Source organism: Nomia melanderi, chromosome 7, assembly GCF_051020985.1.
Source record: "Nomia melanderi isolate GNS246 chromosome 7, iyNomMela1, whole genome shotgun sequence".
NCBI lineage: Eukaryota > Metazoa > Arthropoda > Insecta > Hymenoptera > Halictidae > Nomia > Nomia melanderi.
In genome coordinates this window covers 18827286-18853612 of record NC_135005.1, presented here as the reverse complement: position 1 = coordinate 18853612, position 26327 = coordinate 18827286, and the positions used below count along the sequence as shown (strand labels likewise).

At 51.0% G+C, this 26327-nt stretch overlaps 1 protein-coding gene and 1 long non-coding RNA gene across 25 annotated transcripts in view; one reads left to right on the top strand and one right to left on the bottom strand.

Annotated features, from left to right (window-relative positions):
• The window catches only part of LOC116424991 (uncharacterized), a 41047-nt gene extending 38021 nt beyond the window's left edge, over nt 1-3026 (bottom strand). For both annotated transcript variants that reach the window (XR_012999009.1, XR_012999010.1), the window contains exon 1: nt 1477-3026. This is a non-coding gene — a long non-coding RNA (uncharacterized LOC116424991). The remainder of the gene's footprint in view (nt 1-1476) is intronic.
• The window catches only part of shaker (potassium voltage-gated channel protein Shaker), a 244728-nt gene that overhangs the window by 170864 nt on the left and 47537 nt on the right, over nt 1-26327 (top strand). The window contains exon 1 of one of the 23 annotated variants that reach the window (XM_031972123.2): nt 5984-6144. The exons of 21 other annotated variants lie outside the window; for them this stretch is intronic. In XM_031972123.2, the coding sequence (XP_031827983.1) occupies nt 6140-6144 (5 nt within the window). In that variant the 5' untranslated portion in view covers nt 5984-6139. Of the gene's footprint in view, nt 1-5983; nt 6145-13845; nt 13977-26327 lie in introns of those variants that run through there. One more of the 23 variants, XM_076369398.1, reaches the window with a different exon arrangement.

The window sequence follows — 26327 nt, the reverse complement described above, 5'->3', positions numbered from 1 at the left end:
TAACTCGAAACGAATGTTTCCCTAGCTACGAGTACCCCGCGAAAGCATAATTTCCGTAATATCGTGGAATACTTATTTACTGTTTCGTTGCAAGCGTCGGAGAATAAACAAGAAGGTTCGCGTGAAAAGGCTGGCAAACGATGCACCGCCGGTTCTGAATCGTCGAGGACGGCTCGCCATTGCGACGGGACGACCGCGTGCGAGCGAAGGATTGATCGATCCGGGCCGCGAGTCACGATTCGCGACACATTTTCCGCGAGCGCGCGAGAGCGCGTGCACCCGACCGCTTCCGCGCCTTTTCCCACGGGCTTTCCCCCGGGTTTCCCCCGGGTTTCCCCCGGCTTCCTGGCATCGCGGCGCGATGAATACGCGTCACGTATGAATGCGTGCATCGTTAACCCCCTACGGGCGCGCGGCGCGGCCGGGGCGAGCAAACGAGCGAGTACCGGCGCGCGAAAATAGGAACAAAGGGAGGAACTCGCGGAAGCGTACGGCTAATGAACCCATCGATTTTTCCGGTACCGTCTTCGGCCGCGGGCACCGGCGATAGCTAACGATTCCTCGGCGAGACCGACGAAGAATACGCCGAGGATAACGAGTTTCCTCGGGGAAAACACCTGGGGATTGTTAAGAGTGAGCATCATTTGCTTTTCAAACGTTTGCACGTTTACTTTACCTATTGGACATTTCAGAACCTTCGATAAATGATTCTAGAGGTTCGTTTAACCGGTTGCCTTGTCGTTTCTTTGCCGATTATTGTTTAGGGGTCAACGGTTATTGTCAATAATGCTCCAAGGACGGAGAAATTACGCATCCGAGTTTCGCTAATCGTAAGGATCAAGTATCGATAAACGTATGATATGTCTCCTCTAAAGACTAACTCTATTAATCAATGATCCGATTAGTACTGTAGCGCTATTTACTACGGATCAAATTATCCGAGGATTCTGTTCATTTAATTTTGTACATTGGAACGCACCGCGTCACCCGAACCTGCAAGTTTCGGAACGCGGATGCACGGTATTTAATTAACAGCCGGGTTAATCAAAGCTCCGCGACGGATGTATCCCGCTTTAAAAACATTCTTAATCGACACGCGATATTGCCAACTGTACACTGCAATCCTGAGCTACACTTCACTTGTCTTCCCATCTTGCTATCGACTGCTGATCCGACACTAGGTCTCCCTTACTTTGAACGGCATTCCATTAGCATTCCAGGATTCACGAGAAACATCCGAACCGAATCCAACGGCAAACAATCATCGAACTCGCCGGTGAAAAATTCGGGTGCGTTGGTAGCCGGACGACGTCGTAACCGCGGTCTCTCCCTCTTTTCATCCCGGCTGGGTGGCCAGAGACGGGAGCATTATTTACGGCGCGATTTATTTCGGAGGCCGGCGCATAAAGGGGCGCAGAGGCACGCGTTCGCCGCCGTAAAACTCGTGGACATAAACCGATATTAATTTAACCTTACCTCGTAAACCCCGCCCGTTCGGTTAGCTTCCGTAGCCTGCATACTGCGCGAACGTGGCTCGCAGCTTGGTCACGCCGCGAGCGGATTCGCGTCTCTGGGATCCGTGGAACGCGACTTTTCGCTCGGATTGCATCGGTTAACGCAGAGGAATCGATCGAAACCCGAAGCATTCGCGACCGTCTGCCTCCTTGTTTCCTCGGGAACGTAAGTTGCATCAAAGGTCAATTTATCGAGTCGTTCGCAGAAGCGCCCGGCGAAAGAAGCAATTTCCACGGCCGCCGCGAAAGCGTCGCGTCGCCGGAATGCGAAATATCGCGTGCTTGAATCTGCCCATTCGCGAACGCCTCGTCGAACGGGAACGACGCGGAGCGGTTCTTTCTCGCTTCGCGTCTGATTCTTGGCTTCCCTCGCTTTTTCTCTGTCCGTCTATCCGTCTCCGTAGCTATCCGTGTTTTTCTCCGACGTTCGTTTCGCGTCGTTCGGATGAATTCTTCAGGAAAACTCGCGGCACGATTGCATCGGCGTCCTCTATCGATTCCCTCGGCTCCCGAAAACTGCGCTCGGTCTTCTTTCCTCGGAGCTGTGGGATCGTTTTTCCGTTCCCAACGAGATCACGTTCGATTGTTTGCTCCTTTATCGGATTGCCTCTCGCCTGTCCCCGATACGTGCTTCGCGGCGACAAATTTTCTTCCCGCGAGATCGTCTTGCGAGATTCTTGCTGATCGAGATTCGTCCTGTGGTTTTGCGTTTCTCGAGCTGTACACTTGGATCCAGGATTCGATTTTGCACCATTTAGTAGATGGAGGAACGCGTTCTTTGTGGATTGAAAGATGTTTGAAACTCGTTTGTTAGTTTTGGTTGGACGTTCGCAGCGCTTTTAGGGTGCCGGTACATAAGACGATCCTGGCCGGATATTATGCCCCGAGGTAAACAATACTTGCTGCTCGCTGCGGAATACGCGACTCTGGTCCTAGGTGCGTTCGTAGTTCCGAAAGCAATGGCGGACGTTAAGGCGAACAAGACGGATGAAACGTCCGGTACAGGTATAGGGGTCTGTAGAGAGCGGTATAGCCGCGAGAGGGTAACTTTTCGAGAAGAAGTAAACGGGGAAAGATGAGCTCTTTCCCCGGAGTCTCTAGAGTCGAGTAGTCGCGAGAGACACAGAACTCTTTTCCCTCTTTGTCCGCTGCGTCTTCGATTTCCCTCTTTTCTCTCTGTTCTCTTATCGTTTCGCTTCCAGATTCTCCTCTTTTATTTCATATTTTCTCTGTAACTCGTCCACCGAGTTGTTTTTCCTTTTCTTTTATTCCTCTCTGTTCGTTCGATCAGTCATTCCGTCTTTCCTCCAATTTTTTCTCTCTCTCTCTCTCTCTCTCTCTCTCTCTCTCTTCGCCTCCGACGACCGCACTATTCCACTTGAAGTTCCAGCAAAGTTTTCTTGGTACTAGTTCGCGGGCCACACCGGCTAACGCGATCACTCCGTTGCCTCGTGGACGTATACCGCGTTAGAGCAGCTCCATTACCGTGGGCACACGTCGTTCGCATTTTTCCCAGGATCGAAACTGTTAACAACATTAAGCGAACGCTTCCGTTGAAGCTGCATCGGCCGCAGTTATGGCGGGGGCCGGTACGCCGCGGTCCCGTGGCTTTTTCGCATAGCGCTTTCGAGAAAACGACTTTATCGCGGCCATGGCTTCTCCTACTTTCCGAACGAACAAGCCTAGTTCGTGTACGATTTTTATGGGGTCAAGTTTGTCCGCGGTTTCCACGTACCCGCGACGCAACCTTCCAAGTTTTTGTTTAACCTACTTGCGCCAGGCGAACGCCGAGGCCGAGGTTCTCCTCGTATCGTATTCAATCAATTTTTCCCGTTGGGAGATTTCGGGAACCGTTTCCCCATTGGCAGCCGGTCAGCGGGCCACTGCCGCAATTCTTCTCTGTCGCCAACTTTTCGATCGGAAAACGTCAAAATTGCCGAGTTTTTTTCTCGCTCGATGGTAATGGGAACGCTTCGTTCTGGGATCTCTAGAGAGAATATTTTAGAACGGTTACACGTTTGTTGAACGGCGAGAATTTTCCCGACATGAAAATGCTATTACCGACCGAATTGGCTAGTTTTCTGTAAATGTGTGTTTTTATGAGGATACTGGACAGAATGGTTTTACGTGTTTTATTGTTGTTCGCATCCAGGGTAATTGTAGAACGCGTATTAGAAGAACGAATACCGAACACGATCGAGGAATTCCTAGCGCTTCCTTAATTCGTGATATCGAAGCGAGCAATTTCAGAAGAGTCACGTCCTGGCCGCGAGCCGAATTCTTACGAAATTCACTTGGCTCGCGCTGTTTTCGCGTTTTATTAATTTTTCTATGCTTTCAGAATGCATCTAGCTCGTCGATTTAATAAAAACAATCTCTAAACGGTTAACGGTATCGTATATTTCGGATTGAAACGAAAACGAAGCAACGATGCGTGAAACGGTGACATCGATCACCGAATATTATCGATAAACTGCACGTACGAAGCTCGCGAGTGTTCCAAAGGTCAGAAACTCCAGTAAAGATCCTCAATGTATCCCAACCAACAACGATTAACCAAAAAAAAGGCATAAAATGCGACGAGGGATTCACGCGAGAAGTGCTAATGATCGATCCGCGTGACGGAAACACGCCCTCCCTCGAATGCAATCTAAATCGATCTGCCCCGACCGTCAACGAAAAGCCCAGCCAATGCTCTAACAGACCAGAAACAAGAACAAAACTTGGAGAGAAGGAAAAGAAAAGAAAGAAAAGAAAGAAAAGAAAGAAAGAGAATGCACAATAGCAGAAGTTAACAAAGAACGTGCCAAAAGTGCATCCCGATCGGCTCGCCCTAGAGCGAGCAAGACAGACACCCGTCGTTCCAACAGAATCGCGTCCAGTCCGCGTAATCGATCGGCCCGACGACGTTCGAATGCGGGCCCGGCTTTTTCCGCATTGTATTTTACCGGGCGATTGTAAGTTGACCCTGAAACGGTTCCCCGTTTTCGGCATCGGCCGGCGAGTCGACCCCGATGACTACTGGCCGACCCGTTTGGCTGGCCAGTCGGCCTCAAATATTCTCCTGTCCCCTCGCTCGGCCACGTACCAGCTCATCCACACGTTTCGCCGCGCGAAGGGGTTGCCGGGAAGAAGAAGGAAGGGGGTCGGCAACTGGCGTGTCCCCGGCGCGCGCGAGAGAGACCGCCAGGGCTGGCGCAATGGAGTCGATAAGGGTAGCGAGGGATTCCGCCGGCTGGCGCCATCTAATAATCATCCCCGGCGTTACCATCCCCCGCCGCGAGGCGGCGAAACGCCGCCGAAACCGCCTCGACCGCCTAGCTCCCCCAATTGCCTGGCCAGCTGGCTCTATGCAGGCTGCGCCCCCCTGTTTACCTTGTTTACGCCATTGAATCGCCAGTGGTTCGCAAGTTGACTCTTCGACTTGCATCAGCTGACTGTTGCTATCTCATCGTTCACCGTTATTCCAATGAAACTTTATTCCAGCGTTAATAACGAATCAACCGTTAATTCGATCGTTTCTTCTTCGTTATTTACCGTTTGCTGTCCCTTATCTTCTATTTGTTCGTCAACTCCACGATACAAGCCGTGAATCGAACCTTTAAGATGGTACATAAGCTGTTCATAGTTGGCCCCAACCGAAGTGCAAGACCTAGGGGATTGATCATAGTTGAGAGTACCGAGGGGATGACATTTCTGTCAATTCCTTTCTCTTGTCACGCTTGAAACGCGTTTAAGGCCTAATAGATTCTACGTGGCTATATCTAGGGAGCGACTATATCGATTCTAAGGAGCTTAGGTTCTACCTTGAAAGTGGAATTTACGACTTCGCTATATCTTGCCGACGACTGCGCCTATTACGCGTTGATGGAAAGGAGGCATTTGAAAGGAATGCAGGTGTAATCGATCAGAATGGAAGGCAGGCCTTTTCTCATATGCATTTTCGGCACTAATGTCCTACGATATTCCAATGAACGCACTCCTAACAATCCTAATATCGACCAGTACCCTCCGAAGAACGTGTAACTCTCTTTGATTGCGCTTCAGTTTCTTATTCGAATATCGATCAGATGCATCGGTCGAACTACTGTGTCACCAGTAATGTAGTAAAAAAGCAGAAACATCCTAGCATTCCACATCCGTGTCTGCTTCGACGTAACAACTGTATCTAACTCGAATTCGAAAGGACCGAGCACCATCGATGTTCGTTAAATTCGGTGCGGAACCTTCGCCGGGAGTTCGCAGAGAGGTTGTTAGAAGTGAACGGATTAATCAGTGCCGTAAACAAACCATACGGTGGAAGACTCTTTCTGTCCCAGTGCCATCTCGTTTGCCAACTTTCAATCGAGCTATATGTGGTAGTATACAACTGTACTCTCTCTCTCTCTCTCTCTCTCTCTCTCTCTCTCTCTCTCACTCTCTGAGCGATCGGCGGTGTCCCCGGCTGGCACACGTTGCGTTCCCATCGCGCGGCGTGGCGTCACGAGGCCGGACCGCTTCGGCCGCCCGGCGTGGGCGAGCCGACGGCAGTCGCACTCTCACAGCTTGGACAAACAAAATACTGTCCCGCGGGACTATGTTGGTTTTCTGACGTTGCAACGTGTTCGCCGCTCCGACAGTAGAAGATGAGGTGAGATTGGAAGTGTAGCCTAGAGAAAGCAAAGATCGGCCGCGACGCGACGTGTTGATAAGTGTCGATTGCGCGCGGAAACGGCTAGGAGCCGATCAGCCGACACGTGAAACTTCGCTTGCAGTGAATCTTCGGGGATAGATTAACACCGGTTCTCGGTTCTCGTTCTCGGTCACGGTGTTACGCGACTGGACAATCATTATAGTATTTCTTCCTCCGAGATGGTTTGGATGGACTTTCACGAAGATTTCTTGTGAAAGGACACGTACTCATCGTTATTCGGGAGAGCCCTGGAAGCAGTAAGGATCTAGTTGGTCAGCTTTCATTTTTTCCCGTTTAATTTTCGATATTGATTTGCTATTGTTCGATGTGGTTAAGTGTAATTAATCATAACTACGAGCAAAGTCCATGGGCTCTTCTGGCGGAGAACGCCGAGCAGATTTGACGTTAACGCGTTGCATAACACCGGGACCAGCGGTTTCCCATCGGTAAACCGTTCGCACGCTTCCGTACGCAGCCATTTTTCTTTTTTTTGTATTGCTTAGCTGAACGGCTCTCGCCTGTAGGTGCTGACTGATTTTTGCGCTATCACGGTGCCTACGCGTCTCCCGCTCGGAGACGGCTGGTTCGTTTCAACGGTAAGATTATTGTAAAGTTTCACCGGTTTCGTGGAAATCATTTCTCCGAGGTGCAGAATCGATTCCTCTGGAAGGTGGGATTCCGATCGAGGAGTTACGACGCTCCAGATGTAACGCGTTCCGTGCCACGTGGTCGCGGTAAACATCGGAGAGTTTGCATCGATTAAACAATCATATTCCAGGGATCGGCGTGGAAATAACGTTCTCGGGAATGCAGTGATATTGCGGTTGCTTTACGGAGGACTGCTCTAACGTTTCTTAAAGAGAATGTCCAATTGATACGTCCCAATGTTTTCATAGTTTTGCCATTCTGTAGGCTTTGGAAGAATACTCCATACGTGTTTCGTTCAATCGAGGAATTCTCATGTCGAAGGGATGGAAACCGCCCGCAAAGTTGGGACGGAAAAATCCATTTTACCTTGCTTCGGACGGTGAAAAACTGGGTCAGTTCCGAACCAGTCAAAAACTTGGTCTAATCTCTCGAAATAAATTATACGTTTCACGTAGCTATTCTAAGCTGGCAATTGTTTTATATTAGATCTATAAGAGGTCGCACTAGTTAGAGTTTAAAATGATGCAATCCGGATTGTACACTCGCCAAAGGGTAGGTCTGTATACCGGTAACCCTTTCCACAACAATCTCTGTAAAAGAGTTGCAACCAAAAACCTGAAAGAGAAAATTGGAAAAGGAAAGGGTAGAAGTCGTTTGTATCGCAACATTTGAATTCCGACGATCGTACCCGGATTTCTAAGAGTCAACGGAGGATATTACTCGAAGAGTCGCGAGGCAATATTCCGAAGTGCACGAGACGCTCGACGCGTAGCGCTCTTATCGTTTCCCGAAAGTGGAAATCCTCCTCGACGCGACAAAGCGCAGCTAAACGGCGATTCAACCGCGTTCGAGTGCAAAGTCGTTATTTTTGGCCGCGTTTCTCTCCTTTCTTCGCTCGCCGCGCCCCGCCGATTCGTGAATCGAATCGAATCGAATCAGATCCGGAGGTTCGACGAGCCGCCGCGAACGGGATTAATCTCGGGGGAGATCGGAGCGAAAAGGCTCGTTCGAGCGCGCCGCTATAATTAGTGGCCGCCCAGAGGCGGAGGAACAAGTTTGTTTGAACGAATTCCGATCGATCGCCGCTCCTGGCCCACGTGCTTCTGGGAGACAGATTCGACGCCGGAAGACAATAGGATTCCCCGGGCCAGGAAACGAAGTTTCGAGTTTGTAGAATCTCGACCCTCGTCGGGACGGTTTTTCATCCCTGCAGAAAGTCTGGGAGTTGTGGTTGGAACTTGGACCCGTTCACCTTAACTTGTTCCAATGAAAGTTGAACGAAGAGATTGTTAAGAGCGACGACGCTGGGATTGCATCTCGGGCAAATGTTTCACGCGGTGAACGCTGATTTTTCGGGATTTCTTAATTTACACTTTCAGATTAGAGAATCATTCGATTGCTTTTAACCTTGGATGGGAAAGGAAACAGCTACGAGTTTTAAAAAATCCGTACGATTATCGGACTCTTTGATCTTCTAACGGTTTATCGCTTTAATTTGCAGTCCGCTAAGTTGCTCTGACAACAGTGGCAAAAACTCGATGAATATCTATCGCGTGAGATCGTAAATTGACTCGCAAACATTCAATATAAATCGAATCGACGCTTCGACCGAGCCGCGAAAGTCGAAGCTAGGGACAGTGGAATACCCCTAAGGGTAGTTCGATATTTATTGCAATTTTATCGCGTGTCCGACGGACGTCGCGCGATTAGTTATCTGAATCTCGATCCGAAACCTCGTCCACCAGCTGGGTCACTAGGTTAAAGCCTAAATAACTTGACGGATTATTGCGGGTCTGCGCCGTGCTCGCTCTAAGTAATCGGCTAAGAGTTCTCGAATCCAACTTTCCATGAATTTTCCCATCGAATCGCCAATTCTTCTCCATCCTCTCCTGAAAAAGCCACGAAAACTCCTTTTCGTGGAGTTCGACATCAATCAACGAATTCATCAAAACCGGCACGGGAAGCCGGGAACCAGGAAATATTGGAGAGAAATATTTGATTTTTCAAATTTCCATTCAACGCCGCACGGGAAAGAATTCAATTTCTGCGACGCGAAAAAATTCCGTTCTTTTTTCAGCGGATGTCGAAGATCGTAGAAGAGAGATACCGAATCCAGTTGGCCAAATAGTCTCTGGTTACCCGATGCGGTTATCTACCAATTAACCGTGGAATTTAGTTTTAACTTTTACATTGTCATATTTAACGAATGACAAGTATACTCGTGAAACACGGTTATTCGGTTAAACGAGCGGAATCGTTCCAGTGGGAAGATTCGGCGAGCTTCCGGTAGCCTTTTTCATGCGCGTGGCCGCGTTTCCGCGTTTCCGCGTTTCCGCGTTTCCGCGTTTCAGGTTTCCGCGTCGTAGACGGAAAGGAACACGTCAGTCGTGGAAACGATACTCGGTCGAACGAATTGCGAGCAGGCGTTCCACTTATTTCAATTTTCCATGGCCCTCGTCGCAATTGTCCGGGTCCCCAGAGCGAATTCCCGGTCGCGTTTCGACGGGGCTAATTCGCCTGGGACATATTGACGCGTAAATCGGTCGCGTCGCCGACAATTGAATCACGCGACGCGATTAAGCTGCTTAATCGTAACACGGTTACGATGGTTCGTCGATTATTCGCGGACGACCGGCCCTCGTTGCAGCTCGCGGATCGAAAGAGCGGGGGTTCGACCGCTCGCTCGTAAAAAAGACGGAGTAGAGGGCGGGCATACGATTTCAGCTGGAAAATGCTTTCTGTCGCGTTTCGTAACGCGCTTCCACGCTTTGCGACCACGTACGAGGTATCTCGAGACGTTGCTCGTACCATCGCAAAATTCTCAATTCCTTGCTCGGGAAGTGGTTAATATTTTAGTTGGCGCGATGGCCACAGATGCTTCTCAATTTCTTGGCGATAGTTATAGTATACAATTATAATTAGCGTGGATTAAAATCAATAGGATAAATAACTGGATAATAGAGTAACCTAAGAATCGTGATATCGAATAATTAATCATTCTTTCTATTTATCTTTGCTGCGAACAATCGGTCGACCGACAGACGATACCTTTTAACTTTTTGTACTATTATCTGATACATTGAAAACGTTCGCGAAATCCGTGATATATATCTCTGGATAAAGTAAAATAAAATAACTGAAAAAAACAGTGGACACTATTGTCGATAAGGGAGTAGTTTGAAAGCGCTGCGCGCACGTGGGCGGGCGTGCTCGAGTTCCGTGCGCTTCCAGCCGCGACCTCTGCACGCGAGTTTCAGGTACTTCCCGTAGACACCGCGACGAATGTTTCGTTTAGCTAGCGCACACCCACCTGGGAAAATACATTTCAGCTACCTGCGCTTCTAGTGCTGACCTCTGTTTCGGAGTTACGGTATTCCTCTATCGGTGAACCTCGCGTTAAGCCGCGTTTACACTTGGGAACGCGGGCTTATCGTGCTTGTACATCTAGCGACGAGCTACCATTTCTCTTCGGACGATGTTGCTTGGGCCCGTTTTAACCCAGATACGTCGTATAATTTCTCGAATTATAGATACTCGTTCCGGTTAGCAGTCGGTTTCCATCGGAAACCCAACGTTCCTCGAATAAAACCGTGCACGTCGCCGATGAACGAATAGCTTGCTAATGAACGTCGAATTACGCTGAAACGCGTCTCGCTAAAAGTTCCGAATTTCTCCGTATAATCACACTTTAGTACCAGCAAGAAGCGAATGAAACGGTCGCAATAATAACTCTGATATCGAATAAAACCGCAGAGTGATGGAAATAACTGGACACAACGGTATAACAGGAGAACTGCAATTTCGAATAATTAATAACTATGTCCGACGCCATTTATCGTCCCCATAAAAGAATAAGTACCCAATACGCAAGGTACTTTGAACGAGAAATGAAAAAGTCTCGACGAGTTGCTGCCAGAGGACAACACGTCGTCGACGTAGTCGCGAGGAACAGCATTATAAAAAGCGATAGAGGCAGGGTGGTGTCGGGGATGGTTCGATGTTTGCCAGGTGGCACCGAATTCAGAGGGGGGCGGGGAACGGGTGCATATCGACTCGCGGCGTTGCGGGCTTGTTACTGGCAATTCGTCGGATCAGGGTCATTCTGGACGTTTCATTGATGCCTCGCGCTACATTCACGGGGGGTAACCAGAGTTAACCACTCCCATCGAGGCCATGAGAAGCAGGGAAGCTGACCTAGATAACTATGCCCACGACCCGATTCGCCCCATCTTCACCGAAGCCGGTGAATGGATCCGACATGACGCACACACCATGCCGTTCTCTCTTTCTCTCCCTCCTCCGGCGTTCTCCTTCTCCCTCTCTCGCTCTTTTCCCTCTCTTCCACCATCATCTCTCTATTCCGCTGCCCCTGTCTCGCTCCTACTTTCGAGCCTGCCTCGATCCATAACCTTATTTCCTTTACGTAACGATCAGGACTCACGTAAGAGCATCGGGAACCCCTTGCCCCCCTTCCGCGGCCCCTGTCGCCATCGTGTCCTTTACGATCCGCAGCCCCACCGATCATGTGTGCATTAGAGTACGTCTACAGCGGAGCTGCGATACTCGTTCGGAACGACGAGAACCGACCGTGGAAATGTACGGGTTTGTTTCGTACCGACAGCATTCGCGTTCGAGCGACGCGCGCTGCAATTTTCTGCGAGTGATCGGTCGCGAAAGAAATCGTTGGGCGAACGGTTAAATGACCATACCTCGACTCCACTGCCGCCATACTCCGCGACAAAAGCGCCAAAGGAGATATTTTATCGGTGCCCCGATCGGCGGCCAGCAGCTCCCTCGAGTTCTACTACTGTAGCGCTCCGCTGTAAACGTACCCTTGTGCTACGTGTATCCGATACGGCGCGAAGGTCTGAAGCTAATTATGCGTGGACAGCTTTGGCAGGTTAACGTATGAGGGGCGGTTTAGGGTGCTCGGGCTCGAGAGCGAGGGAGGGTGCGAAGGCGTTATCGAGGAGGGTCTCTCGAGGGGCGAGAAGCACAGGATTTCAAGCTCCCTTTTTACCGGCTTAATAGGCTGCCCCTCGATCGAGCCGCGGCCCGCGTAACGCTACTTAAAAATTTCATTACTTAATTGCTGTTCCTCGATTTAGGCAGCGAGGTTGACACGGCGGCTCCTCCTCTTTTCGTTTTTCGTCGGGGGACGTTGACGGTCCTCCTTGCTACGGGTTGGCGGCCATTAGCCTGACAATGACGAAGGAAGGAGCTAAGTTGTTACAATCTGGATAATAATTTATTCATCTTCCGGGAGATCAAGGGAGACTCGCGGGTGTGTGGACCGATGTCGACTTGTAGCGGAGATAGTAATTCCAGTCTTGCGAGCGAAGAGGCAATTGATTTCAGTCGGTTTATTAATTTAGATACCTTTTGAAAGATTAACCTAGATCTAACTGTAGGCTTAACCTAGATCTCTAACGCAGCTGATAGGGATTTTAATTTCCGAGAGATAGTTTCGTTCGCTCGGCTTGTTAAATTATTATTTATCGAAGACAACAACGAACGCGTCTATCGCGATGTAACTTACGATCTCTTACGATCTGGAAGTCGATAATTGAAAAAGGAAAATATGCCGGGTACATCGACGATAGACGGAGCAGTCCGTGACCCCTTAGGCCAGCCCGAATCGGGGCTGAATGAACGTTCCCACCCGACAATCGAGGCGTCCTTGACGCAGGCATGTTTTCCAACTAAGCCACCAGGATGCGAGAGCTTATTTTTAGCGTCACCTCCCTGCCAGCTTGACAGACACCGAAAGTTTGGTGGACGCGAGGGCGGCATTGGGTAGGCAGCCCGTCGAAACGCTCGCCCATTCGGATTTACGATTGTGTATACACCGAGGAACGTTCAAATAGAAGTTGCACGCTCTTACGATGGGTTTCTCGTAAAGTCTAACTACACCTAATAAAACTTAAGTGCGAAAGTCCATACACCGTTTACTCCGGATGATAAATCTGCTACTTTGGTCTACCGGGTAGAACAATCTCGCTCCCCGGTGCCTGACTTCTCAGCGTGGCAACGAGAACGCCCGGGAAATCGGCGCTGCAACGGAATTGCTGTTTGCCGAACATCTCCGGAAACGTATTTTCTTTCTTTTCGTTTTTGCACTTCGGAGGAAATTTATGTATAGACTAGGACAATCGATTTCTCTTCGTGCGAGAATACTATGCATGGTTCACCGAAGGTTTTGCCCCATCTTTCAAGAAAGTTTCAAGACAAATTTCTCTTTGTTAAGGATTTCGAATTCATTGTTCTACGCGTCATCCGTTTCGGCGACGTTCCATTATTATTCGGCGTATTAATTTCAAGCAATCGCATTACCATCTGCATGTCGCCACAAAAGCGACAAGAATTCTCGCGAAAGCAATATGGGCCGAATCCGAATGCCAAGGGAAGGACTCGGAGATTCGACGGACCAGCATATAATTCACAATCGAGTAGCCTAATCGCGGTGCTCGGGTCCGGCCAATAATGGGAACTGTCGTCGCGGGGGATGTTATGAATGCACTGGCTGGTCGGTTGGCCGCCGAGCAATAGGAAACGTCGCAGGCATTCGCGAAAGTGAATTCGCGGGCTAACGCATGATTATCGACAAATGTAATTTGCGAGACGGGGCCAATAATAGATTTCCAATTCGGCCGGGCTAGAAGGTTTCCATTAGACGACCGGCCGCGCTAGCCGTTGCAATATTAATTCGCCGAGCGCGTTTCGAAAGAGAACCACGGACCCGCGGCTGCAACGCCGACGAGCGCTCTCAGCCGTGAATTCGCGGCTGAATTATTCCGTCTTCCGGGCTATTAAATTTTTCTCCCGCTTCGAGTCGGTGTAATCCGTGTTTAACGACAACGGCAACTAACGACGGTGCCTCGGCGCGATTAATCGGCCCGGACCGATCGAGTCGACCTCCTCGTTCTTTTTGTCCTCGGACGGGAGCTCCGTCTCGAGCAAACGGAGACGAGCGTCGATCTCGGTTACAGCTTCATCTGTATTTTATTTCGCGTGTACGTGCCGCGAATGCATAAACATCCGCAGCCGGCTCGTGATGAACGGCCGAGATGCAGCGATTGTTGTTTCGGCGCCTGGCCCCGACGATGGATTTATGGAAATTTCGAGCCGTCGTTTGTAAACCGGTAATATTGTAGTTGATTGAACTGCGCGCGTCGCGCGAATGAATCACGGGAAGTTGCGACCGCTGCATATTGAAACTGTATCACACCTCGAAGCTCTAGCGAGGATTTTTCAAATGGCTGTCGATTGTACGCGAAAAATTGACTGGGAAACGCGGAGGAACGTTCTTTCTTAGGTGATTTTCGTTTTGAGGGAATCGACGCGATTATGTCGGAGATGAATTCGTATCGGGTGGAATTTTATTGTTCATTATTCACATATTTTTTCATGTAGAATCATCTCTTTAACGAGCACACCGCGATTTCAATAACCGCGCGCTGCGTATCCACGGGCCGCGGCAATATAACTGATTAATTGTGATGAAGTCGTTTTATCCGAGCATTGAAATAAACGGTTTAAATTATCACACGCACCCACCGATAAATTCTACTTTTCTACGCGAATTAAACGACCGGGAAGAGTTGCATGTTGATAGTCAAAACGCAAATTAGTTTATCGTCATGCGCCTCGCAACAAGTTGCAAATTGTTACAAAGCACATTTTAACACTTGGACGACCGTCCCGGCTACGCGCGAGTGACGACCATTTTGGCCTCTGGAAACTGAAGATGAATATCATAAAACGTGGAAAGTAATCGATTTATTATACAAACAGCTGACGGAGATAAACTGTTAAGATCGAACGATTCGACCAACTAAATCGGCGTAATTAATAAAGGAAAATGATATTTCGTTCACAGCCGAAATGTTCGATTCGCACGAGTCCGACGCGATATCGCAGTGCAAGGGGTTAAAAGGCGAAGGGGTCGAAGAGCAGACTTGGACGGAGCTACTGATTCGCAGTTTCGGTAACGGGCGAGTTCGAGGGCTTTCTCTTTTGGAACAGGTAGCACCCGATATCTCGACTCGTTTAATCTCTTGTTGCTCCGAATGTGGATGTTCCGGGTGCCCTCGTGGCTGAAAGAAGCACTTGGTAAGATCAATCATTGAGAGTACCCAGTGTGCCTACGCCATCCATTGTCTTCTTTGACGCGGGGTCTCCTTGATGGCGACGCTTTGTCACGATGAGTTTAATACCTCGGCCCCGGGGCTCTCGAGGCGGCGTAGCCGGCGTAGCCGGCGTAACCGGCGTGTAAAGTGTCGCCGCCCGGGGTGCGCCAACTTTTCCGCCAGTTCCCACCCGTCCCCGAATGCCTGCTCTCGGCCCGTTCCGTTCCGGCGGACGCGCGTTCCCTCCAGAGATCGTTAAGATCGTTACCGTCGCCTTCGATCTCCGCTCCGCGAGCTCGCTTGCGAGGAAACTTTTCGTCCATCGAGTTGTCGCTACTTTCTTTTCTGCCTTCAATAAAGGAACTTTGGTTATTATCGGTTGTTTGGCTATTTCATTTATGCGTTTGCAATCCACGTAGTTCGTGCGATATTTCGGGAATACATAATGTTGTATAATTTCCTGTAACATCGCTGTATTCGCAATTCTAGCAACCTAAAGGTAAAATCCGAAATGAAGCAAAGTTCATCGTTCACCGTAACAGGCGATCAAATGGCGTGATTTCTTTTTCCATAGCCGGCGATCATGTCGCAGCACGGTGAACCGTAAACGGGGACAATGGTGGAGAACGGTGTCGTCGACGGGTAACGGAGCGGCGGCCCATGAATTGGCCGAATTATTCCTGGGGCACAAAGAACGGGTCTCGGTCCGGTACCCGATATCGAAACTTCCGCGGCAGGCGTAATTTGAAATAGGGCGGCCAGGCTGCGGATGCGAGCCGCGTCGTTGGCTTAGCTCCCACGTCGCGTTGCGGATTGTGTTTCGGTGGCCCACATACACGGATATTTATTGGCGCGTCTTAACTTTCGGCCGGGTACCCCGCGGAACTCGCGCGCAACGGGTAAATCAAGTTCGATCGCGTTGCAGCCTCCCTCGAGATGTTCTTCTCGTAAAGTCTTCTTTAACCTGTTCGATTCTGAAATCTCTTGTCGATTGGTCAGCTGCGTTGTTCCGTCTACGTTCGAAAGGAAAGGAAGTCGTTCGTTTTTAGCGTTGCCTTCTTCGGCAGCAAGATTCCCATGCTTTGCGTTCAATCCTGAGTGAATGATAACGGTTGAATACTCATTATAGGCTGAAAATGTTAATTATTCACGCAAAGAAAAAGATTTTAGGAGGTTAAAGTTCAGTTTGCTCTCTCAAGTGATGATTCGTTTTATATTTGTTCTACTTCCACTGGCATAAGGATACATTTTGCGGAATTGAGAACATTATTGATCTCGCTATAATTTAGCACAATCTTCTTCAACAACTTGTACATTTTCAAACGTTTCCTCGATCCACGAGTTCTTCCATCGAACCGGTTCATAATTAATTAACCTCGAACGAAGGAGCACAACGAATCAATTAAAGTACAAAGTGCACGCTATTACCTTCGCATTTTCCGATTGCACGTGGAGGTTCTTTGGCGCGAGGACCTATGGAAATGTATTTATTTAGGATCTGAACCGCGGGCTTTATCATCGTCGGCGAACAAAGGTCCTTTTAGGGGTGACTGAAACAGCTCCGGAGATACACCGACTCGGAGCCGTCCCCGCAGGCAAAGTATTCCGTGATTTCTGTGACGCGGGACGCTAATTAATTCGTTCGTCGTTACGCAAAACGTTCGTTTCCGAGTGAACCGTGAATTACTTCGCTTTGTCCGCGGGCCTGACTAACTGCCGGGCTGCACGCGACCGGAACTTGCCGAAACTTTCGTTGTTAGTATCGCCGAAACGAGCCGACAGTGGCTATTTTTGTAGAAATTCTTTGTCTTGTCCTTTGCACATCCGTGTCTTCGATATACTTTCTTCTATTCAATGTTTAGTACCGATTCAAGACTAAGCTTGGATCGTACTTTACCGAAATATCATTTTTATTCAGGGAAGCTCTCAATTTTAATGTGTACTCGACGCTAATTCGCAACGAATATTTCAAACTTCGAACTAGCAACTTTAGTCGCGCTTACATTACAGAATGAAATAGATACTTTGAACGATTGAAAAATAAATCTTCCAAACTGAACCGAAGACGCATAAATCATCTTGAGATTTATTCGCGTCGGCGATCGGTCCGTCACGCGAACCGTTGCTGAATCGGTGGCGCACGGTTCATTACAAAAATAAAGCCCCTTTACATGTCCGCGTGCGTCCAACAATGTAGAGAGAAAGTTTCACGGTACGTACATAGTAACGAACAGGGAAGGATTTACGAAACGAGCCCACGGTGAAAGAGCATGCGACATATCGGAGAATGGAAGTAGTGTGAGTCTATAAAAAGGTGGCGGCGGCTATCGTGGTGGCCGAGTAGTAAGGTCCCCGTCTATGGTCCGACCCCGATAGGGAAACAACGGGGATCGACGGAAGCGGCCGACCTGAATTTCAACGAAACTTTGCCAATTTGTAACGGGGCTGGCCGAAGGTAACGATAAACTTTTTAATTCGGTTGCGCCGCCGCGTTTAGGGGCGGAGTTCGGCCAGCGTTACGGATCTTCAATTATCGGGAGCTTTCTTCGCCGGTACTTACGCCCCGTGGCTACTCCGTTTGGTCATACTCGGCGGGATCGACAAATTGAAAAATTACAAAGCCGAGTTTCGGAAGTTTATGGCCTGGCTGAATCTTACTGGGAAACTTCTTGATTACCGTGGAATTTCATTCAAGTTCCAATGGCTCTTGGATCTAACACGACTATTATTTCCGCATAAATTTCGACGATGCGAGAATATCGCGAGTTATTCAATATTTTTGGAAGCTATTTCTCCGATCGACGAGTCGGAAAATTCCCCTCGTTCGCCCTCGACGATTTCCATATCGCACTCCAGAAGTAAAGAAGATTTGTCCAAGCCAACCCATCGACTCGGAAACTCTAGCGGTCTACGGCGAACGTCTAGTCACCTATCTAGACGCCCTCGGGAAGTGGAATAGTCCGGTCCATGGTCCGACATGCGCTCCTGGAAGACGCACTGACCTTGGCTTTATGGTGGTCCAGTGTGCGGTGGGTGGATCAGCTGACTGGAACATGGTGGCCGAGAGAGGGCGAGAGCAAGACCGAGAACGCGATGGGTGAAGCGGTGGGACACTCGAAACGCCAGGAAGACAAAGAGAAAGAGAGAGAGAGAGAGAGAGAGAGAGAGCTCGCGGTTGAGTAAGAATCCGAGGGGTGGAGAACGGAAAGGGGTTACTAGAAGCTAAAAGGGAGACCGAATAAAATCCCCAGAGACAGACGGAGAAAGAGAGGAGCCGGAGTAGGGACCGAGTGAAAGAGAAAGAGGAGAGGGCGAAAGGAGAAGCGGAGAGAGCTGGGGGTTGCCAGTAGAGGGCCAGGATCAAGAGTAGCTCTCGGGGCGGCGTAGGGGAAACTGCCCGATAGTGGGGGTCCCCAGTCGTAGAGAGGGACGTATTGATTGCGTGGGGTTGGTGCGACGAGGAACGTTCGCGTCGGGATGAAAAGAGACGCAGCTCCGGAGGAAGGGGCGGGGAGGGCCGAGGTGGGGCCAGCGGAGGCAGCGCGTCGCACAGGTGCGAGGGTGAGCGCTCGAGGTGCGCTGGAGAGGGAGATGAAACACGGGCTTGAATTATGCTGGAAGAAATACACGCGGAGATAAGGAGAGGACGAAACGCGCGGGGCGGCTCGGGAAGATGAAAACAGGGGTGGCCGACGGAGAGCTGGTTCAACGATCAACCACGAAGGAGAGACGTAACAAAGGCGGGGGCTGCAGGAGGGGAGATTTGCATAAAGCGAACAGCGAGAGAAAACGGAAAGAGGCCTGTCTTATCCGTATGGGGTACCGGAAGAGACCGGAAACCTTGGGGGAGATCGCAGGGATGCTCGATAAAAGATTGCCGGCGTAACCGGGAACAGTATGAACCCGTAACTTTCGGTGAGTAACGGTTCAAGGGGGTGGCTGTGGGAATAATTGGATGGCGGAACTGTTTCGGGGATGAGAACCGTGGCAAGTGCTTTGGATCCTTCTTTATTGTTTTCGGTGGATGGTTGTTTCGGTGCAGGTTGGCTCGATGGCTCACCGTGCGAGGTGCCGATGATACGAGACGATAACGGAACATACGGGCTACTTGCTGCATACAACTTTAGGAAATACTTTGATTCGTTTCTCGTCTGTTCGACGAATACTTCGGTCTGCGCGTTCTCGGCAAAATTACTCGAAGAAATGCTTGCTCGTGTCGCAATCGACTCTACAAAGGATTCGCAGCGCAAGGAGAAATCTGCATACCTACAGTCCGGGGAACAAGGAAAACAATCGCGAAAGAATTTGGCCAATCCCCGCGTTTCTTCTCACGATTTCTCGCACGCGTCTCCATTCTTAAGGGCGTGGGAGTCGCTGGTAAACGGCATGCATGCAGTGGGTCGCGTAAAGCCGCGCGTCATTCAGGTTTCGAGGATCGGCACGCGGCGCGGGAGAGGAGCAGCGCGAGGAGAGTGCGCTACGAAATGACAGAGAAAGAGAAAGTGAGATCAATGCCGTCGAGACTGCAATGCTGCCACATGCTATTCCGTTTCCTTCCGTCCTGGAGAAGTTTCGCGCAGGGGCTCGTCCGCACGAAACGCGGCACGTCGCGTCGCCGCGATCTAGGTCGTCCGCTGGTCTCTGTGTCACGATAGTCACGGAAACGAAGAAGCCGCGCGCGGATTCCGATCGAATCAATCGACTGGCCGACGACGTTGATTAGTTGATGCGATGCTTTCAGGGCCTCCGAGATTACAGTCATTTTAGCCTTTGGATAGAAGCCATTTTTTCATGGTATTACGGCATACGAGCTATTCGGAATTTATTATGACATTGGCAAACTCTACGAAATGAAAATCAAAGGAATTTGACGAGATTCGCTGAATGCTGAACGAATCGCCCGTTTTCATGCTGAAATGTGAAAACATTCGACAAGCGGAATTACTGGAGCCTACGCGGAGGAGAAAAATGAAGAAAATGAACTTGTCGCGCGTAAAGCGTTTTCCTGTATGCACTCCGGTAGCAGTGCACGTTTGACACCTGACGAAGCCAGCAGCAACGATGCCGCGAACCGTTAGCGGAACCTTCCTGTTGAGCACCGCTCACCGAAAGCCACGTCTATGACGACATTGATTTTATTCCGTTTAGTTTTAGTCGACTCTCTTTTATTCTCCTTTTTTCGCTCTCCCTATTCGATGAATGAAGGCGGACTGGAAACTCGTTACGAGGGAAACACCGGGGGAAAGAAAAAACGTTTTACGGGGATTAATTAAGCGTCGACGATCGTTAAGCTGAATTAGCGGTGTTTCTGCAGCGATTATCGATTGGGCAGAGAACACATCGGCTTCTTTCTCTCTCGCTCTCTCCCTCTCTCTCTCTCTCTCTCTCTCTCTCTCTCTCTCTCTGGGATAGGGTTTCTAAAGGTATCGAGAGGGGAGTACGAACGGGGGTTAGAAGTTTCTGCCTCGGCTCGGCTGTTTTCCCTTCGGACGGTTTTCCATCCGGCGGAGGACAGACGGAACTTCGCGTACACGAGTTCGCTGATCTTATGCTCGATTTACTTGATGGCCACTTGGCCGGAAGAACGGCTCGCGCGTGTCCGGTGTTTCACGGAGCTAGACCCCGACGGAGGACGGGTCTGCTCAGACCCGTGCTTTCAAAGGACAACTCGGAAGTTTCTTAACCGAGGCTCGGGTTGTTCGTTATTCGTTGCGTCGACGGTAAAGTTCTCTAGTTTAACGTCGTCGAACAAATAAAATGCGAGTAAGAATATTCTTCCGGTACTAAATATATACTTGATCCGGTAAACGCTTGGATTTTCACGATTCCGATTGCCCTGTGCGTTGCCCCATGGAAAGCGGTATAAGAAAAATGTTTACTCGACGCTACCTAAAGAATTCGTATCTCATAAACGCAACGTTCGTGGCGCGCTAACTGCCAGTCTAAAGCTCGTCAACTGCCACTTAAAAGCAGGCCAAGTTAAGAAAACAAAGTCGACGGAAGCGGAGAGGACACTATTTTTAGCTGACTGGGTGTATTACGATCGGGGGAAAGGAAACAAGAAAGTTGCGGGACGTCTCGACATCGACTGGCGCAAAGGTGACTGAGTTTCTTGGTCTCGGCGGGGCAGTCGGGAGCAGATCGTTCGCGCGCGACGATGCTACGGAGCCGGAGGAAAGTGTCGTCGGCGTGCGTCCGCGTTATTTTTAGTGGTGGCGCGCGAGAGAGCCACGTGGCGAACCGCTCCGCGTAGCGCGCGGTGCGAACCGCACAACTAACGAGCCAGCTGGAGATACGGCCGAGTTCGAGATGCAAATTCCTCGGTACGGTTTTCCAGCCAATCCCCGGCCGCGTCTGCTCTGAATTGCGAATATCGGCCGGCTCCGCCGCGAATGTCAACCGACTGAAGAGTACACTACTCGAGGGTTGTTTGCTCGCCTCCCGCGCTTCGCTCTTCCCGTTTTCTTGCGACATCGCCAGCCGACTCGCCCCTCGACGCTCCGCGCCGTTGCCAATCCGACGGGGGTCCTCGAAACTGGCTGGCAACTGCTTCCGTTTACACGGGGATCCTTCAAATTGTTTTCGGATATACAGGACTGCTGGGGAAACCTGGAACGGGCTACACGGAGAAATCGCCGAAAAATGTCGAGTGATGCCCTTTCGCGTGGAGCCACGGTTCCGAATAAATCGATGCTGGAACTTGGCACGCGTGCTTCTCCTTAGAGCAGCTATCTGTGATTGCGGTGAATAGGGAACCGATACGTCGGCCAACTTCTAATCGATAATACTCTTGTAGCTTTCCTATGAATTTTCTCCGTGGATTCTGTCCACTTCGGATAACACCTTTGGAGAGTCGTCTTCTGCATTCGTATTTTAGTTACCGTTCGGTTTGTTCGTAGGTTACGCGTTACGGCAACTCGACATTTCTGTTTCACGGGAAAATGGAAATTGTACACCTGTACCGTCGAGTAGAATGAACACGCGACGATCAGGCGAGTCGCGTAATTCCCTTCGCCGGCAACATCGATTCTTCCCCGAATGGAATTCCCACGGTCTTCGGTGTTCGCTTTACTCCGCTCCGACCAATCCCCGAAATTTCGAATCGCCAACGTTCCCGAACGAATGTAAATCGACAGCAATCGCTCGGCCGGGGCGCAAAGGCGTCGACGTTGATCAAAGTACGTCTCGATTCCATTAGCGGCCTGTTCGCCGATAGCCCGGCGACCGGTCGATGAAACGGTTCAATGGCTGAAGGCTCACTAGAATCGAGCCGAGCCCGCGGAAATCGTCAGGTATTAATGCCCTGGCCGCTGCATTTGACCGGCGCGTCGCGACGTGTCGAGACACGAGGGAAATATAGACTGCCGGGGCGCGGTTAGCGCGGCCGGCGCAGGATTTAGCCGCCGGTGTAAGCGTACGTGTTACCTGGCTACGCGTGTGCGCGTGTGCGCGTGTGGCCCACTCATTCATAATCCGGCATGAATATGTAGAGCCGATACCTCTTGCTCGTTACCGGGTAACGGGAAATATCGCGAGGCGGGCCTGAAAGCCCGGCATTATCCGTTGTCGCTACACCCTGCTTCATCTTGCAAATCGATGCGATCTGTGGCCCGCTACCTATGGACAGGTGCAAAACCGGGGAAGGAACTATGGGAGTCGACGGCTGGAACGAATTCAGAGGGATTGCCAGATGAAAACCGTCCCGATATCAATTCTCGGGTTATTAACGCGTTTGCTAGGGATGGGAACTACCGTAGTTTCCAGGAATCGATCACGTGGTCGCTCTCGAAACTATACTACCGTCTTGGGTAATGTAGCGTTCCAGGAGCCAGTGGTCACTTTGGAAACTACAGTCCCGTCTCGATGACTGCAGCGATGTTTCGCCAACTGGAATACCGCTCTCGAAACTACAGTATTGCTTTCAGAACTATACAAGTAGTTGGTACTCGCGATAAAACATTGAAATTCCTTTCCAATAAATCGGACCGAACACGTTGATTCTCGACGATCGACCCGTCAGTCGAAAAATCCGAAATTGAAGGACGGTGATTGCAGTCCACTCGAAAAACTAGCTTCGGCGACTGGCCAACGGTCGGTGATCCTTCGAAACGGACTCGTAAGGGGAAACTTTGCTCGGGGCGAGTCGCGTATAGTTTGGAACTGCAGAGGTGATCAAGGGCCAGGAGGAAACGGAAGGAAAGCTATCTTTCGCGGTACATCTACGACGACGTCGGATTCTCGTAACTTCTACCGGGAATGGGGCGGCAGTAACACAGTTCTCCGGTTTATTACGGTCCGCTGACATTCAAGCTGCAATTATTGCCGCTGGAAGACGCCCTGGACGTTTTTGTTCGCGATCGCTGAGGACTTTGCACTCGGCGTGATGCGTTTGCAGAATTATTGCTGCCGAGAAACGCGGGTACGCGGTGTTCGAGCATTCCCAGTCGTCGTGAAGCTGGTATTTCTGATTGGAAAAAGGTTACCCGTATTCCTCGACGTTTACTACTTTCAGTCCTTGGCAACCTACATAAAAAATCTCTATACTATACTTCCATTAGTATCAACTTAAAAAGATTCTTTAACTTCGAATCGGCCGAATTTCAAAAGAAAATAGATGGAAAGAACAGTCTCCGAAATTGATCCCGAAAACTCGGCGACAGAGGCAGCAGCCCCAAGTGAAACATCAAACTGCGACGGCGTTCAGGTACCGTTGTTCAGGTGCCTCACCCTAAACGCGCGCAACTATTATCGATCAACGGGCACAGTCGGTCCGCCCGGTAAGAAATTGCGATCGCGGCGGGCGCAGGCCGCGGGCAGGATTCGCCGGGAGATTAAGTGGCGCAAAGGGAAAGAAGTCAGACGCGGCCGGTCGAAAGAAGAAAAAGGGAACGCGCGCCGGCGACCACCCTCGTCTGGCCACGGGCAAAGTTCGTCGGAATGCGCGCGCGTTCCGAGTTTCGTCCGGTCGTGTCGCGTCGCGTCGCGTCGCGTCGCTCGAAGCGCGCGCGCGTAAGGAACAAATGGCGCATGGTCGGCGGACGGATACGAGAACTCACGAAGACTCCGGTCAGGTCGCGGTCGGTCCCGCGTTTGTCCCGCTATGCCAGGGTGGAGGGACGGTTCAACGTCGCGTCTCTGCCGGTGGGCGACGGGGTTCGGCCGCGCGCCAAAGATTTATCGCCGCTGTGGAGACCTAACCTCCCGGCGTACACCCTTTTTTCCTCCCTTTTCTTCGCCTCTTTCCCTTCTTCTTCCTGTTCCGCGGCGTCCCCGCGACCCTGCTCGCTCTTCCCCCGATGAGCGGCCAGCGGTCTGCCTTATCCGCAAAGGGGGGAGGAAGAAGGACCGTGAACTGGGGCTCGCGGGGCGAGGACAACGACGGACGGGGTGGCGAGAGGGCTGCACCTCGTTGCCCCGGCGCGATTACGCAACCGCCATTGATCTCCTCGTGCCGATAGTCGAAACCTCGTGCTCTCTCCCCCACGACGCCGGATCAGAGTCGTGCCCTCTCCCCTGGGGCCGCCCGATCGTCACGGCAGAAATTTTCACGCTGCTCCGATGACCGGAGTTCCTGCCTGATCGCGGAGAAGAGAGATTACTTTCCCAACACTTCTACGCGGCTAACCCAGACCTGCTTCTCCTGTCAGCTGATGGCGTTCCTCGGTCCTCCCTTGGTCCTTCCTTGGACATGGTCCCTTCGTCGGTCGGCGACTGTCTTTTCGCAGTTCGAGTTGGAATTCCCCGAATTTTCATGGCTCGAAGTAGACTCGTCGTTTCGAGTCGTCTTTCTTGTATCGGGTAATGACATCGCTTGACCCTTCGGTCGAGCGACAACTTCCTCGTCGATTTTAAACTTGGCGTTCTCTACTTTTGTGGACTTTAGAATTCGAATAGATTGCCTAATATTAGGAGCTACTTAAAATTATTGGATCGTATCGAAGTCGAAACGTTGTAACTCTATAGATATCCCTATGCTCGCGAAGGACATAAGAGAATCGTTACTAAAACTTCGACTTCAAACCATACCCGCAATGTCGTTATATCATCACCCTCTATTTCTCCGAATGTCTCGAATGGCATCCAGTTGCACGTACGATAGGGACCTACGTTTACAGTAGGCCGAACGGTTAGCAGCCCCAGCGTCTCTCCCCAGAAATCAGGTGAAAATTGTATCGACGCTCGACTTTTGTGCGACAAGAGCAATCGAATCCTTTTTCCGCGATCGAATGCAACGTCGGTGTCTCGTCGCGCGCGCGGTCCCGGTGCACGGGTTCCAGCGCAACGGCGAGAGGCACGGTCGTTACTCGCGCGACGCATCCCGTGTTCTTCTCGCGGGGCGTAAATCCGTGTTACGCGTCGTACACGCGTCCCGCGAGGGTCGGGGGCGCAGCGAACAGCGAGAGGAACCATCGAGCGCGAACGGAGACCAAAGAGCGGCCGAGAGAGGAACAGGGAGAGTAGAGGAAACTCTGCGAAGTTGAACTCGTGGCGTGGCGTGGTGCGGCGCTGCGTGACACGGTGCGACGCGGCATGCCATGCCGTGCTTGTACGTTCGAGCTAGGGGCCTATGGGAGGCTGGGGGGAGATACAGGGAAATCAGAAGGGAAACAGAGGCTGAACCGAGGCGAGCCAGAGAAAGAGGAGAACAGGGGAAAGCAAATGGAGTCGGCGAGGAAAAGAGGAAAATAGTTGAAAGTAGACGAGAGGAGAGAGGAGACGGAGAGAGGTACACAGAAGTACACAGAGGGAGAGTGTACCACAGAAGAGGGTTGCGTACGATGGATGGTCTCGCAATCCGCGCGACAAAGAGGCGAGCCGGCCCGAGGCTAGAACGGAGAAAGACAAAGCGACGCGAAAGGGGAGGAATCACGGGAGGGGCGGCAAAGAGCGAGAGGAACGTTGGGGGGCTGGTGTAGAGTAAACTGGGGGAAACGGTTGGCCAGGTGAGAATCGGAGGGAGACGGGGAGACCGTGAAGCGTCGCGCCGCGTCGCGCCGCGTCGCGCCGCGTCGCGTCGGCGGAAGAGCGCAGGTTTGCGAGAAGAGAGGTTGCCTCGCAGTGCACGGCCAGAGAGAAACGGGTAGACGGGCACGCGAGAGCAGCAGCGGCGGAGAGGCAGGTGTACGCGGTGAACGGGAGAGGAACGCACACAGGGGTGCACGTAAAAAACAGGCGTAACGGACGCGGCTGGCGCCTAGAGCGAGCTTTTGTTACGACACCGCCTTCTATTCGCGATATTTCTTCCTCCAGTCTGGCTGCCAGCAGCGGTGCGATCTCTCCGCTACCACCACCACCACGGCCGCCACCACCACCGCCGTCGCTACCACCACCAGCAACGACGACCGCCACCTCCACCGGCGGTAT